Consider the following 13,789-nt stretch of genomic DNA (forward strand, 5'->3'; position numbering starts at 1 on the left):
TGACTAATAAGGATTTCCTTCAGTTCCTCCTTTTTCGCTGGACCCTCGGTCCCCTAGTATTTCCGGAAAGTTATTTGTGTCTTCCTTAGTGAAGACAGAACCAAAGTATTTGTTCAATTGGTCTGCCATTTCTTTGTTCCCCATTATAAATCCACCTGATTCTGATTGCAAGGGATCTACATTCGTCTTCACTAATCTTTTTCTCTTCACATCGCTATAGAAGCTTTTGCAGTCAGATATGCTCAATATGTTTGAAAGAGACGCACATCAATTAGTTCGCGCAAAATGCCCGCGGGATAAATGGAACTTGTTGGACAATGCCATAAAGGATCACCAAATTAGGGACCAACCTAGCCGATCGTGCAGAAACATACAATAATTTGAAAGAGGTGGTCCAAACAGTACTTGGTAATCCCTTCCCCAACTGGAAAGTAATATTAGAGGTAAAACAGAAGAAAGGAGAAAAGAGTAATGAGTCCGGAGAACGAATGTGGACGGTCTACCAGGAATATTCTGAACAAACCGCTCCATGTAAGAATGACCCCGCATTCTTAAAAATGTTTAAAGACAGGCTGTCGGCCGAACACCAGAAGGTGTTACAAATGGGAGTAGTAGCAGCCCAAGATTTTGACGGTATAATGCTCTAGGCATTCCAATTAGATAATAAAGTCTCCGGGGGAACCACTGCATGGCAGCTGCTACCGGTAAGTCCTCCGGAGGTGTTAAATCCAAGAGAATTAACGGGAATTGCTTTAATTGTGGTAAACCGGGACACATGTCCAAAGACTGTCGCCTCCCAAAGAAAGGCGGGTCGGATGTGAAATGTAGTAATTGTAACGGCTCTGGGCACACCAAAAATCAATGTTGGGGTCCCGGCGGAAGCCAGGAAGGGCAGGGTCTCAAACAAACCTCCCGGGACACCGACAAGGGTACCATGGAGGAGTTGACTAAGGACCAACTCCTAAAAGTCATAAAAACCTCCCGTGAAGACGGACAATGATCCCCGAATTCACGTTACTGAGCTGCTAGGGGGCCAGCAGTGTGACATGTTAGTGGATATGGAAGCGTCCGTCTCGATAACAAATATACCTCTGCCAACTACTAGACGATCACTATTGATACGGGGAGTAGGTGGAACCTGGAGACGGCCTCCCGACCAGGTCCAAGACCATCCAAACCTCTGTCGTTGAACTGCAGTACGCGGACGACACCTGTGTCTGCACATTCTGAGGCTGAACTCCAGGATATAGTCGATGTATTCACCGAGGCATATGAAAGCATGGGCCTTACACTTAACATCCGTAAGACAAAGGTCCTCCACCAGCCTGTCCTCGCCGCACAGCACTGCCCCCCAGTCATCAAGATTCACGGCGCAGACCTCGACAGCATGGACCGCTTCCCATACCTCAGGAGCCTCTTGTCAACAAAGGCAGACATTGATGCGGAGATTCAACATCCCCTCCAGTGTGGAGAAAGTGCATCCGGGAGGGCGTTGAGCTCTTTGAATCTCAACGCTGCGAGCGTGAAGAGGTCAGGTGCAGGCAGCGGAAGGAGCGTGTGGTAAATCAGTGCCGCGCCCCGCCACCCCCCCCCCCCCGCCTATCCTGTGACGGGGTCTGTGGCTCTCGTGTTGGACTGTTCAGCCACTTTAGGAGTGGAAGCAAGTCTTCCTCGATTCTGAGGGACTGCCTATGATGAGGTGGAACCACTACCTGGGCACCGCAAAGTGAAGTGAAGATCCTTGAGGTAGCAGGGATATTAATCCCAGCCCAATTCTGGTTGCGTAATAGTCCTAAAGGAACTATTTTGGGAATCGACTTATTAGACCAACTGGGGGCACTAATAGACCCTGGGAGAAGAAAGATAATGTGGAAAGATTGTTCGGGTTGAGAAAGGATGACCCTGTGGGGCTGCAACAAGCTAGAGAATCATGTTCACGTTGGCAGCATACAGTCCTTGACCCGGGACTGGCCTAAAGAAGGGAGATGGGAAACGATTTGCTCATATCTCGGGGAGGCATGGGCAACATCGAAACAGGACTGTGGACTCGTGGACACAGAGCCCATCACAGTACCGGGTCCTGAACATAAGGCGCATAAACAGTATCCCATACGACCCGAGGCCCGTGAGGCGGTAGGCCGGATCGTCCGGGACCTGGTGGCCGACAGAGTATTAAGGGAAACGGTGGCTACAATCAACTCGCAAGTGTGACCAGTCAGGAAGCCAGACGGATCATACCAACTGACTATTGACTATACGGCGCTGAATAAGGTGACGCCATGGGAACACCCCATAGTAGCCAATCCAGCGACCATTTTTAATGGTTTAAAACCCGAACATAAAATCTTTACTGTATTAGACACAGCCAATGTATTCTGTTCGGTACCCCTTTCCCGAGAATCACAAAATAAGTTTGCCTTCACCATAGGAGAACGGCAGTACACCTGGACCAGGGTACCACAGGGTTTCCCCAACAGCCCGGTCATATTCCACTGGACTATGAGCCGAGCGTTGGAGAACGTAGACACGACTCCCTACAAGAGTACCGTCCTACAATATGTAGATGACTTGTGATAGCCTCCGAAAGCACAAGAGGACACACCGGGGCACTCGTAGAAGTCCTGGAGGCGCTCCAGAGATCCGGGTTTAAAATGAACCCAAAGAAAGCCCAGATAGGATTGCCCAAAGTACAGTACTTGGGGCACGAAATCTCACAGGTTTTGGGCAATGTTGAACAACAAGCGAGATGCCATTAGGGAGATGCTGTGCCCAACTACTGCAAGGGGGGATAAGGAAGGTACTGGGACTTTGTCCCTAATTTTGCGGCGCTCGCGGAACCCATAGTGTGATTGGTGAAAGGGGGAAAGCCATAGATTGGGGACCGGAGCAGGAAGCGGCATATATAAGGGCCTAAAGGAAGCCCTCATGCCCGCCCCGGCTCTAGGACTGCCCAACATGGAGCTACCATTCCATATTTACTGTGATAATCAGGGAAGTTTCTATGGAGCCGTGGTCACCCAAGCCCACGGTGACCGGCAAAGACCTGTCACCTACTATTCGACCCAACAGTCGTCGGTGGCGGCCGGACTGTCCAGATGTCCAGCGGCACTAGATTGTGCAATATGAGCAGTGAAAGTTAGTGAACTCATAGTAATGACTGGAGATATCGTGTTACATACAAAACACACTCTAGTAGAAATGTTAAACACGGAAAAACTCCGGGCCGTCTCCAATGTTCGGAGGGCGAGATGGGAAGCCATCCAAGACGACTCGGTAAAGATAGAAAGATAGTGAAGGACACCAGTGAGAACCTGGCAGAAGAAATTCTGGCCACAAGGGAACCACATGAGTGCCACCCACTCGACTGGGAAGATGACCTGGGGAACATAGGTGAAGTACCCTTAGATGATCTCGATCTGGTGTTGTATGTAGACGGGTCCCGAAAATATATATAGATGGAGTTTCCCATATCGGGTGGACTGTAGTAAATCAGAGACTAGAGACCATAGTGAATGGAGCTTTAGACGGAGGACTATCGACGCAGGTGGCAGAACTGACCGCACTGACCGAAGCCCTCAAACAAGCTGAGGGAAAATGGGTCAATATCTATACTGATAGCCGCTACATAACTATAAGACCGCCTGGGGAAGACGAGGGTTCGTCACCTCCGGGGGCGAGACCATCAAGCTTAAGGGCTGTATTAGGCTGCTATTAGATGCTGTTACTAAATCTGCTCATAAAGGTGAAGGCCCACCAACAAGAGGTGATTGAGATACAGAAAGGAAATAAGGCGGCAGACCATGCAGCTCGACGTGCCGCAGGTAGAAGAAAAGGTCATGGTCAAGGGACTACCAGGGAGAACAGGGTTCGGCCTTCGGTGGATCGGGCCATATGAAATCTTGATAATTGGTGATACCTGCGCGTGTGTGGGTATAGGAGGAAAAGGGCATTGGAAACACTGGTCCCAGCTGCAACTAACTGATATGTAATAGACAGCCTGAGGGCGTCCACCCTTTCTCTTTACAGATGGCGTACTGGAAAATGGTACTACTGCTCCGAGGGGCAACCCACGTGTACACGGATGATGAAGACCCGAATGACCCAGGCTACAGACGACACATAAGCCCCGACGGAGTCAGAATATATGGGATCTTCCAGCCCGGGCAGACAGGATAGCTGCCAAACTACGATGGCACTTCAATATGCAAATGTGGAAAATCTGGTCAAAATCTGATGAATATATTTGTACTGCAAAACCGAACTATGTGTATGTATTGTCCTTAGCATAGTAGACGAATGAGGGGGCCATTCTTGCTAAAGTATATGAAAGACGTTATGGACCCATTTAATCTACTGCGTGATGCTTTCCAAGCAGTCACCGAATACGAGCCCGAGACGGGCGCCATATGTGTACGGTCAAACGAGATAAGGGTCCGATTTATCTATAACTGTGAAAACGAAGATGGGACATGCCCGTCGCCTGTGTTAAAGGTGAAGTGGGTCGATGAGTGGTTAGCAATTACCACTCTACCCGTCACCACTCCACCCGAGCCATTACGTTGCCCTGAATTGACGCCAGGTCCCCCGAGTGGGATAGTCTTAAGGAAATAGGTTACGGAATTGTATGACAATGTACATCATGAGATCGTGCCAGTTATAGTAAACTTAACAGAGTTAGTATTACCAAGTAGATGCGACGTAAGACTGCATAAGCTGTATGAGAGATTATTAAACACGGTGCTGAGGGAAGCTGTGGATGCCACAGGGGCATCCCACTTCAGGGGACACCCAGAGGAACTTCATCGACATAAGCGAGGACTACTCAACGACATTCTAACCGGAATAAACACAAGGTCATCCTTTGTCAATGCCCGAGACATACAGGATGTCCAGGCCAGGGCAGAGCACTTGAAAAGGGTGTTGAAAACCCTGGTACAAAAGGACAACCAGGCCATCCAAACCGGGTTGGAGCTTGGAGAACGGACAGTCCAGGATTTATTAAAGGGGATCACGGTAATGGAAGGACACGCGGCCACCATCAACCGGTTGATAGACCGGGAGTATGATGATGCCATCGCCTCTGTAAAGAGGGAAATTTGTCACTCCTATGGTAACTGGATGATCGGGCAAGTAAGACACAACCTGGAGCAGATCCAAATGGGCGAGGTGCCCGACTGGATAAACAGTGCGTACCTTCAAGACATTGTACAACTGCCTGGGGCTATAGAGGCATGTACACTGAAAGGAATAATAAGGGTATATCTTGTGGTCCAAGGGTTTGTGGACTTGCACCGACAACTAGTGAGAATGATTCTCTTGATCACAGCAGTAGCCAAGGTTGTGAACCTAGGGCTGATCTGAGGGGATGAGTACCTTCGATATTTCCCCATAGATCAGTACGCCATTCGGAGAAAGGGGACCATAAAGGGCTGCTAACTGGCTGCTGACGCAAAGATAGCCTCACCATCTGCCCTCACCCAGTAGGAACCAGGAGCAAAGACGGGTGTGGGTTCAACCAAACATGGGTACATGCTGGAAGTGTCTCATGTTGACCATCAGCAGACTCGCTTCGCTTACTGAGGAAAAGGGGAGTACTGTGGTACTGTGTGGTTACAACCGAAACCAAACCACCTATGACTATGCTGAGTTAGAATGTAACATAACCATGCCCAACTTCTGCTTTAAATTCCGGGTCCGGGTCCCAGTCCCAGTAAACATCGGACATGCCCGAATGGTATATATCCACCCCAGAGAACAGATGACCCTAAACATTACTGACAGGCTCAGAGACGAATTAGAACAGTATGGGGAACCGGTGGGGGCTCCAATTCCCCACCGATTTCCCCAGACCTGCCAGAAGACCAGAAGGAGATTAAGGAAAGTCTCCGGAAGACCCTTAAATGGTATCATGTCCTAGAACATGACCTGGCTGTGCTAGTCGAGAAGATAGATAAAGAACTTCGAGAAACACCGAGCATGGAACTGGGGGCTGAATGTGAACATTTAACCTTGGATTCGAATAATCTCTCACATCCTAGTGGCTGTGCAGCTGTTGCTAGCACTGAGCTGGCTTATCATGGCGTGCGCCTCATGCAGGAGATGCAAGAACCAGAGAATGGCGAAAGCCATCACAGAGGAGCAGGGAAAACTGCTCGTGAAGAGTGTGCGAGACTCGGTGATTATTTAGCTTTAGGCACACTATGCATCGCTAACCTAGCGGCTGATCACTGCAATCGGGGCGGGACACATAAGACAGGTAACAATAATAGTTGGCAGCCTTGGGTGGGGTAGCCAAGGACCAAAAGGGGGGACTGAAGTGAGACAAACCATCCTTCAGCAATTAAGGGGTTAACATTGCACCTTGCACGCTATGGACTTACACTTAATCAATTCTTAGAAATATAATTAGGACACACACACCAGTTCAGAGTGACAAACAACACATGACCCGAGTCACAGACGAAAAACAATGGATGTGATCAGATGTGATTACACTTAAATTGATTACGCTTAAAAACTGCTGAATGTTGTTAACCGTAACTGTAACGCGCACCTGGCGTATATTCTAAGTTGATCAAGTAAATGTATAAAATATGTTGACGAAATGTTGTTGTTGGGAACTCAGCTGTGAACTGCTCACCCTTGCAAGTAAAAATAAACGGCTTTTAATTTGTACCAAACGAACTTGTGTGTCGAGTGTTGCATAAACATTCCACTTCAAAAGAATGTAACAAGAACCAGAAAACTATTCTATAGGCACATAAGGAATAGGACCACTGAGGGATGAGCAAGATAAACTCACAGGAGATGGGACTGAAATGGCAGAGATACTGGATAAATGCTTCACCTCAGTTTTCACTTAAAGGATTAACAAAGGTAAAATAACAAAAGTAGTAGTCAAGAGCGTTATTAAAAAATGTAAAACCAGAGATACTAGACAAACTAGCTAAACTTGAGTACAAACCTTAGGTCCAGATGGATTGCACCCATGGATACTCAAAAACTATGGAAGAGATAGCAGAGGTACCAGTATCCACATATAATAATTCAATAGAAAAAGCAATAGTCCCAGAGGACTAATGGACAGTAGATAATTTATATCCACAACTAATCCAAGGAACTATAGACTAGTTAGCTTAACAATAGTGGTAGAAAAGAGACGAGAATCTTTGCGGAAAGATAATAAAACATAATGAGATGAAGAATACAATAAAAATAGTCAGCATGGACTTCCAAAAAGGGCATGTTTACCCAATCTATTGGATTTTTGAAGAAATAACAGAACGTGTAGACAAGTGGAGGCAATGCAGTGAATGTTGTACACATGGACTTTCAGAAGGCCTTCAATAAGGTACCACAAAAGGGACTTTTTTTCAATTCATTCATGGGATGTGGGCATTGCTGGCAAGGTCGGCATTTATTGATTCTTGACAAAGTTCTGGGTATGTGGAGTCAGGGGCCAGGTATAAGAAAGCCACTTATTCCTTGGAAGGCAAGAAACTAAATGTGGTAGAGAAGCAAAGAGCTCAAAGAATACAGGTATATATATCACTAAAAGTAGCAACACAAGTTAATAAAGCCATAAAAAGTGAATACAAAGTACTGCGGTTCATTCTTAGAGGAATAGAATACAAAAGCAGGGAAGAAATTTAAATTTCAATGGAGTCTTGATTAGAGCACACTTGGGGCACTGCGTGTAGTTCTGGGGTCGAAATTGCCTTCCGCTCCAAATGGGGCGCACTTACCGTTTTGTAAGTGTTCTGTCTGCCCCAATGCATGGGGTGGATAATCTGGCGAAATTCAGGACTAATTTTTTCCGGTTGGAGCGGTGTTACAGTCGTCAGCGGGGCGGAAATGCGGGCGGGTCGAATGGCCTTCGATCCAAGTCATCAGCGTGTCGCTGATGACGTCAGCATGTCGCAGATATGCCGCGTCACATTAACGCATCACAACGTCCCTCCCCTTCAGTTAAAGGGGAGGGCCGCTGTGAACTCTGCAGCTACTTTAGTGGAAAACACTGGGCCACCATGGAGGGTTTCGGCCGGGCCAATCTTGCAGTTGGCTGACAATAAAAAATAACATGGAGTCGCCGGCAGCGTGACCTCCCCTTTAAGGGCGGACGCGTCGCCCAGCCAGACAGCTCCCCGCTGGGGAAAGCTGTCAGTGGCACCAACCAGCGGAGCCACTGCCCCCCTGGGGCAATTTCTCACGGGGGGGGCGGAAAGGGGGTCGTCGCCGGTCGATAAGTGGTCAGCGGATGCCCGACGCAGCGGGAAAACGGGCGGTGTGGAAACCAGTTCCTGCTGCTTCCGGCCCGGGAGCAATTTCGGAAGTGTCAGCCCATCCGTCTGTCCCCGGTTGGTAAGTCCGCTCTGTGCCATTCCTCTTAGAAACAGTAATGGACCTTATAGAGGGGGGCAAGTTCGACCCTCTGGTCTCCACACTGAAAAAAGGGTAATGAAGCACTAGAGAAAGTGAAGAAAATATTTGCTAGGATGTTACCAGAATTGAGAGGATGCAGCTATTAAGCAGCGTCTTTTCTCTGGAAAATAAAAGTAATAGGTGATCTGATAGAAGTCTTTAAAATTATGAATGGGTTGGATAAGGCTGATTCCAGAACAAGGGGGCATAAATATAAGTTGGCCATTAACAGATCAAATAAAGAATTTAGGAGGAATTTCTTCAGAAAGTGGTGAGCATGTGGAACTTGCTGTCACTAAGGCCCCAAGTTTTGTGCCGCGGCGAAAACGGCGCACCTCCGAGCTGGGCGCCTGTTTTTCGCGCCGAAAACTGCGCCTAAAAAAAAGTCCGATATTCTCGAGCTCCTTGGAGCTCAATGTCTGCTTGGCGCGGCGCGCTCTTCGCAGCAGGGGGCGGAGCCTAACACTCGCGCCGATTTTCTAAGTAGCAGGGGGCGGGTACAATTTAAATTAGCCTTCGTGGTGCCGGCAACCCTGCGCGTGCGCGTTGGAGCGTGCGCGCACGCGCAGTCTCACACAAACATTGGCACTCTGCCATTTTTAAAAATATTGCAGAAAAAGTGAAGATTTGTTTCTTGGACCCCTGCAAAGGCTTATAATTTAATTTTTTTTGATATTTCTGTGTGTGAGAGAGTGCTTTTAGCAGCACTGCTGAATAATCACCTGCTGAAATCAGTGAGTTCAGCTTTTCACTGCTAAACTTGCAGAACCGGTGCTGCATTGGTGCATGCAAATTAAGGACTGTGTGTTTGGAGAAATAAGAGTGCCAATTCAACTTTGCAATAATACATGGTGTTGACAATGCAGCACCCATTCTGCAAATTTAAATATAAAACTGTCGATGTGGCTGCCTCTCCCTGTCCAAATGGCCTCAGTCCCCCTCACAGCTCGAAGGCTGCTGCTGTATCTTCGGCTGCCGGCCAGCCACTGACGCCGCTGATATCCTATGGCCGAATGGCCTCACGTCCGTCCGCTGCTGATTCTTTGGCTGCCGGCCAGCCACTGACGCCGCCCCTAAAGCGTGGCCGAATGGCCTCAAGAACCTTAATGAGCTGCGTGTGTCCTGCGTTGATTCTTCGGCTGCCGGCCAGCCACTGACGCCGCTGCTATCTCATGGCCGAATGGCCTCACATCGGTCCGCTGATTCTTCGGCTGCCGGCCAACCACTGACGCCGCTGATATCTCATGGCCGAATGGCCTCGGGTCCGTTCGGTGCTGCTTCTTCGCAGCCAGCCACGAAGAGAATGAAGGCCTGCCTCAAGCACTGCAGCTCAGCTCGAAGCTTGCTGCCGCTGCCGTCGAGACACTGACGCCACACCCCGGCCTGTCTCCAACATGAAAGGCCTGCCTGAAGCACTTTCACACAGGTAGGAACATGGTTTATTTAATCTTTTCTTTGCTTATAAATTTTTATTCAGGTTGGATTTATTTGTATAATATTTGTATAAGTATAACTAAGGATTGATTGTAGAATTTAATGACTTCCCTTCCCCCTTCCCCCCCCCCCCCCCCCCCCACCACCTCGTTTCCTACGCCTAATTTGTAACCTACGCCTGATTTTCTAAAGTGTAGACAAGGTTTTTTCGAGCGTACAAAAATCTTCACTTACTGCATTCTAAGTTAGTTTGGAGTAAGTTTTCACTCACGAAACTTTGAAATCAGGCGTAAGTGGCCGGACACGCCCCCTTTTGAAAAAAAAATTCTGTTCCAAAGTGAAACTGTTCTAACTGACTAGAACTGGAGCAAACTAAATGTGGAGAATTCCGATTTCTAAGATACTCCATTCTACACCAGTTGCTCCTAAAAATCAGGAGCAAATCATGTGGAAACTTGGGGCCTAAGAGTGGTTGAAGCAGATACAGCATTGACACATTTAAGGGGAGGCATGAGAGAGAATGGAATAGAGGGATATTGGGGCAGGATGGGAAGAACTAATTGGAGTGGCAAGAGGTAATTAGAGTGGGAGGAGACTTCATGTGGAATATAAACATCAGTATAGATCATTTGGGCCAAATGGCCTGTTTTTGTGCTATAGATTCTATGTAATTCTATGTAATTTCAGACTAATGCGTTGAGCAATCATGTACTTTTAGCTCTCAGCATAATTTCAAAAACATTGTGTATATTTTAGCATAGCCAGAAAAGATTTCTCCTTTAATGTAATATTAATGTTTCCCAAGCAGATGAGTGGTTTCACATTATGCTCCATAGTTCACAGGCCACTTAAGGCTCTTCTTTTAGAGCTAATGTCCAAAGCAACACCGAACATCCGCTAGTCTACAATGAATGATTAAAAAAAAAGGAACAAATTGTCCTACCTTCTTCAATTGTTCAAGATGAGCAATATGGAAATCGTACTCTGTGTCAGAATGGCTGTGTGTGGCTTTGTAGGAAGCAAAATCTGTTTGGAGTTTTACAATAGACTCTTCCCATCCAGCAGCCTGGAATGAAAATATTCTTGATTTTTGGAGGAAAGTAACCATCGGAAGCATTTTTGGACAGCTTGCAGTATTTTATACACATGCACCTTGTATAAGCAAATCTTTCTTTAGATGTGTCGCTAGTATTTCCACTGAAATCCCTCAAGAGTATTCCTCTAGTATGGTGCATTGGGCAAAAAATTTGGCCCTCCCGTTTTTTTCAGCGCACTCACGTGAGATGCGCCGACTTCCTACAATCCAAACGGCGCCAAAAAGATGTCCTGGGATTCTGGCCCCTCTGCTGACTCTCCCGAGGCTTGGCGCGGCGTGGTGAGTTCATTGGGGGGGGGGGGGGGCAGAGCTAGGGCCCTGCGCCTAAAAGAGTGTCAGTAGCTGTCTGCATGTGCAGTAGAGCGTTCGCGCATGCGCAGTAGCTCCTCCCATGATTATGATGATGAATGCCTGTAACATGGGACCCAACGCGTCCCGCCCCTAGCCCAGGCCGAGTGGCCTGCTGCACAGGCCTGCCACTGCCTTCCCGTGCTGAGGGCTACAAGAAACAGGTTGGTGCAGGGAGACTTTTGATCGGGGAGGGGGAAGAGTTTTGATCAGGGGGTGGGGGGGGAAGGAGGAGAGCTTTAATCCGGTGGGGGGGGGGGGGGGGGAGAGGAGCGAGGAAAGTCTTGATGGCGGGGGTGGGGGAGAAGGAGGATAGTTTTGATCCGGGGGGCGGGCGAGGAGAGTCTTGATGGCGGGGGGGGGGGGGGGTGGGTGTGATAACTGTGTAGCCAGTAATTTTAATGAGCTTACTCAAGACTTTCCTTAACCCTGTTGATGAAAATACTTACTTACGAGCAGGAGGTACTTCTATTTTTTATTTGGATATTTTGAAAAAATTATGTAAATATATTTTGCCTCTTCATTTCTTTTATTTTTGTAGTTTAAGCTTCCATGAATGCTTCTGTTGTATAGTAAATTACCTTTACAAAGTTTGTCGGTCCTGTATAGATTTGATCCTATTCACATTCTTTAGTCAAGTAATTAAGTACCTACCTGCGCTGATTGCTTAACTCTCCGCAAGGGTTTTCTGTGCGGCCACAAGTGGCCACATACGCTGGCCTAAGTTAGTTTGGAGCAACTATTGGCTGTCCAAACTGGCTTAAATGGCCAAAACGGGCGTAGGTAACGCTCCCTTTTGAAAAAAAAACGAAACTAAAAAAATTTCTAACTAACTCACTTACATTGGCGCAAATTAAATGTGCAGAATGGGGATTTTTGGAGCAACTCCTGGGCAAATTTGGGCCCATTGCCTCAGGATGGTGTAGTGCATCTATAAGCTAAAATTATGCTTGGTTAATAATATAAAAAATAAGGGCAGAAATATTCCTCAGGAAAAGTTTGACAGAAGTTGCAAAAATAATTCAAATGGACTGACAAGTAAAAAACTATCTAGTCAGTTAGGCTAATGTTTTGGTAATGCATACAAAATCACTAAGTTCCCAGCATTTAAGACTTTAATAATTTACTGAACTAAACTATTACTTTATAATTAACTTTTAAATGTTAATATATTCTTATGGCCTAACCAATTGCAGGAGCTAAATGGCTTGTCCTATTTCTTTGTAGGCTCCAAAATGATTTACTGATTTGAACAGTCCACACTAAGTACTCCCTGAACAGTTACATGTGCTCTTTGGATTCAAAAAACTGACAACTAAATTCAAAAGTATCTGGCAGTGGTACACATAATTAAGCAAATCATACAGTTTATGTTTAAATGTAGCTAGGATCGTTCCTTCAAGGTATCGGCTTAGAAACTAATCTGAACAAATCTTTACAACATTGACTTAGTTTGGGGACATAATTCTGAATGCAGCTGATGGTTAATTCCTTTAATATTGTGACTGAAGTAAAGGCACCAGTACCAAACTGATACTAGATAAAAGTACTTAATTATACAAATGATTGAGGCAAATAGTTCTTGTTGGATGTTCCCAGTGCATGTTCCCAGGTATGTATTCCATACATGATTTCCAGTATACTTATTTTTAATATAAAACAAAACAGATGACGAAAAAGAATCATTTGTGAAGTCTGGTGATAATCAAAAATACAATTTTAAATTAACGATGTACTGATAGATAATTCTTTTTTTTACAGAAATGTAAACCAGACTTGAGAAAGGTTTCATGATTGCCCATTTTCAAAAACACCAAATTGTCTGATAAAGAAAAGTTATGAAATTTGGGTTAAGTTTAGATAATAGTTATTTAAGTTATGAGGTAAAGACTTTAGTGTTCACAGGCAGGCACTGGCATATCAATCACTGTCCTTGCTAAAAAAAAACATGGAGCAGGACAAATAAAAAATACAAAAAGATCTATTAATCTTTTGAAAACATACAAATAGTGAAAATACAAATAGTATTCCTTTAATTAAAACAATGACATGAGTGATGATCTGTACATAGAAAAAACTTTCAAAATCCATAAGCTGCAATTTGAAGGAATGGACTGTTGTGTTTGTCTTTTAATCTGTTCCTTCTGTCTCCCTATTGACTGCTGATAATGGGCAGGATAAATTTTGGTAAAATAAATACGGCTCAATAAAATCTTATCCCACAGTATAAGTCTAATATGGATATAGAGCTGTAGCGCTTGGAATGTCAATAGTTGTGGTGGAGACCGTGGTTGGTGCATGCAATGTGCAATCATTATTACAAACCCATAGGGAGCAACAAAGGAGATTTTATCAAGGGTTCATCTTATCATGGTTTGAACTCTTATAACTATAATCACATTTCAGACAGGATCAGGGAAAAAGTCTGGTATTACAAACAATTTGCAACAGAAGACAGAATTTGTATCTGGAAATATTTTGGAGCAAAGC

General features: G+C 45.9%; 1 protein-coding gene across 3 annotated transcripts in view; it reads right to left on the bottom strand.

The window, feature by feature from the left end:
* LOC139278942 (early endosome antigen 1) overlaps positions 1-13,789 on the bottom strand; it is a 1,017,310-nt gene that overhangs the window by 212,425 nt on the left and 791,096 nt on the right. For all 3 annotated transcript variants that reach the window (XM_070898220.1, XM_070898221.1, XM_070898219.1), the window contains one exon: positions 10,799-10,921. In XM_070898220.1, the coding sequence (XP_070754321.1) occupies positions 10,799-10,921 (123 nt within the window). The remainder of the gene's footprint in view (positions 1-10,798; positions 10,922-13,789) is intronic.

The sequence above is a fragment of the Pristiophorus japonicus genome, chromosome 13 (genome assembly GCF_044704955.1).
Source record: "Pristiophorus japonicus isolate sPriJap1 chromosome 13, sPriJap1.hap1, whole genome shotgun sequence".
NCBI lineage: Eukaryota > Metazoa > Chordata > Chondrichthyes > Pristiophoridae > Pristiophorus > Pristiophorus japonicus.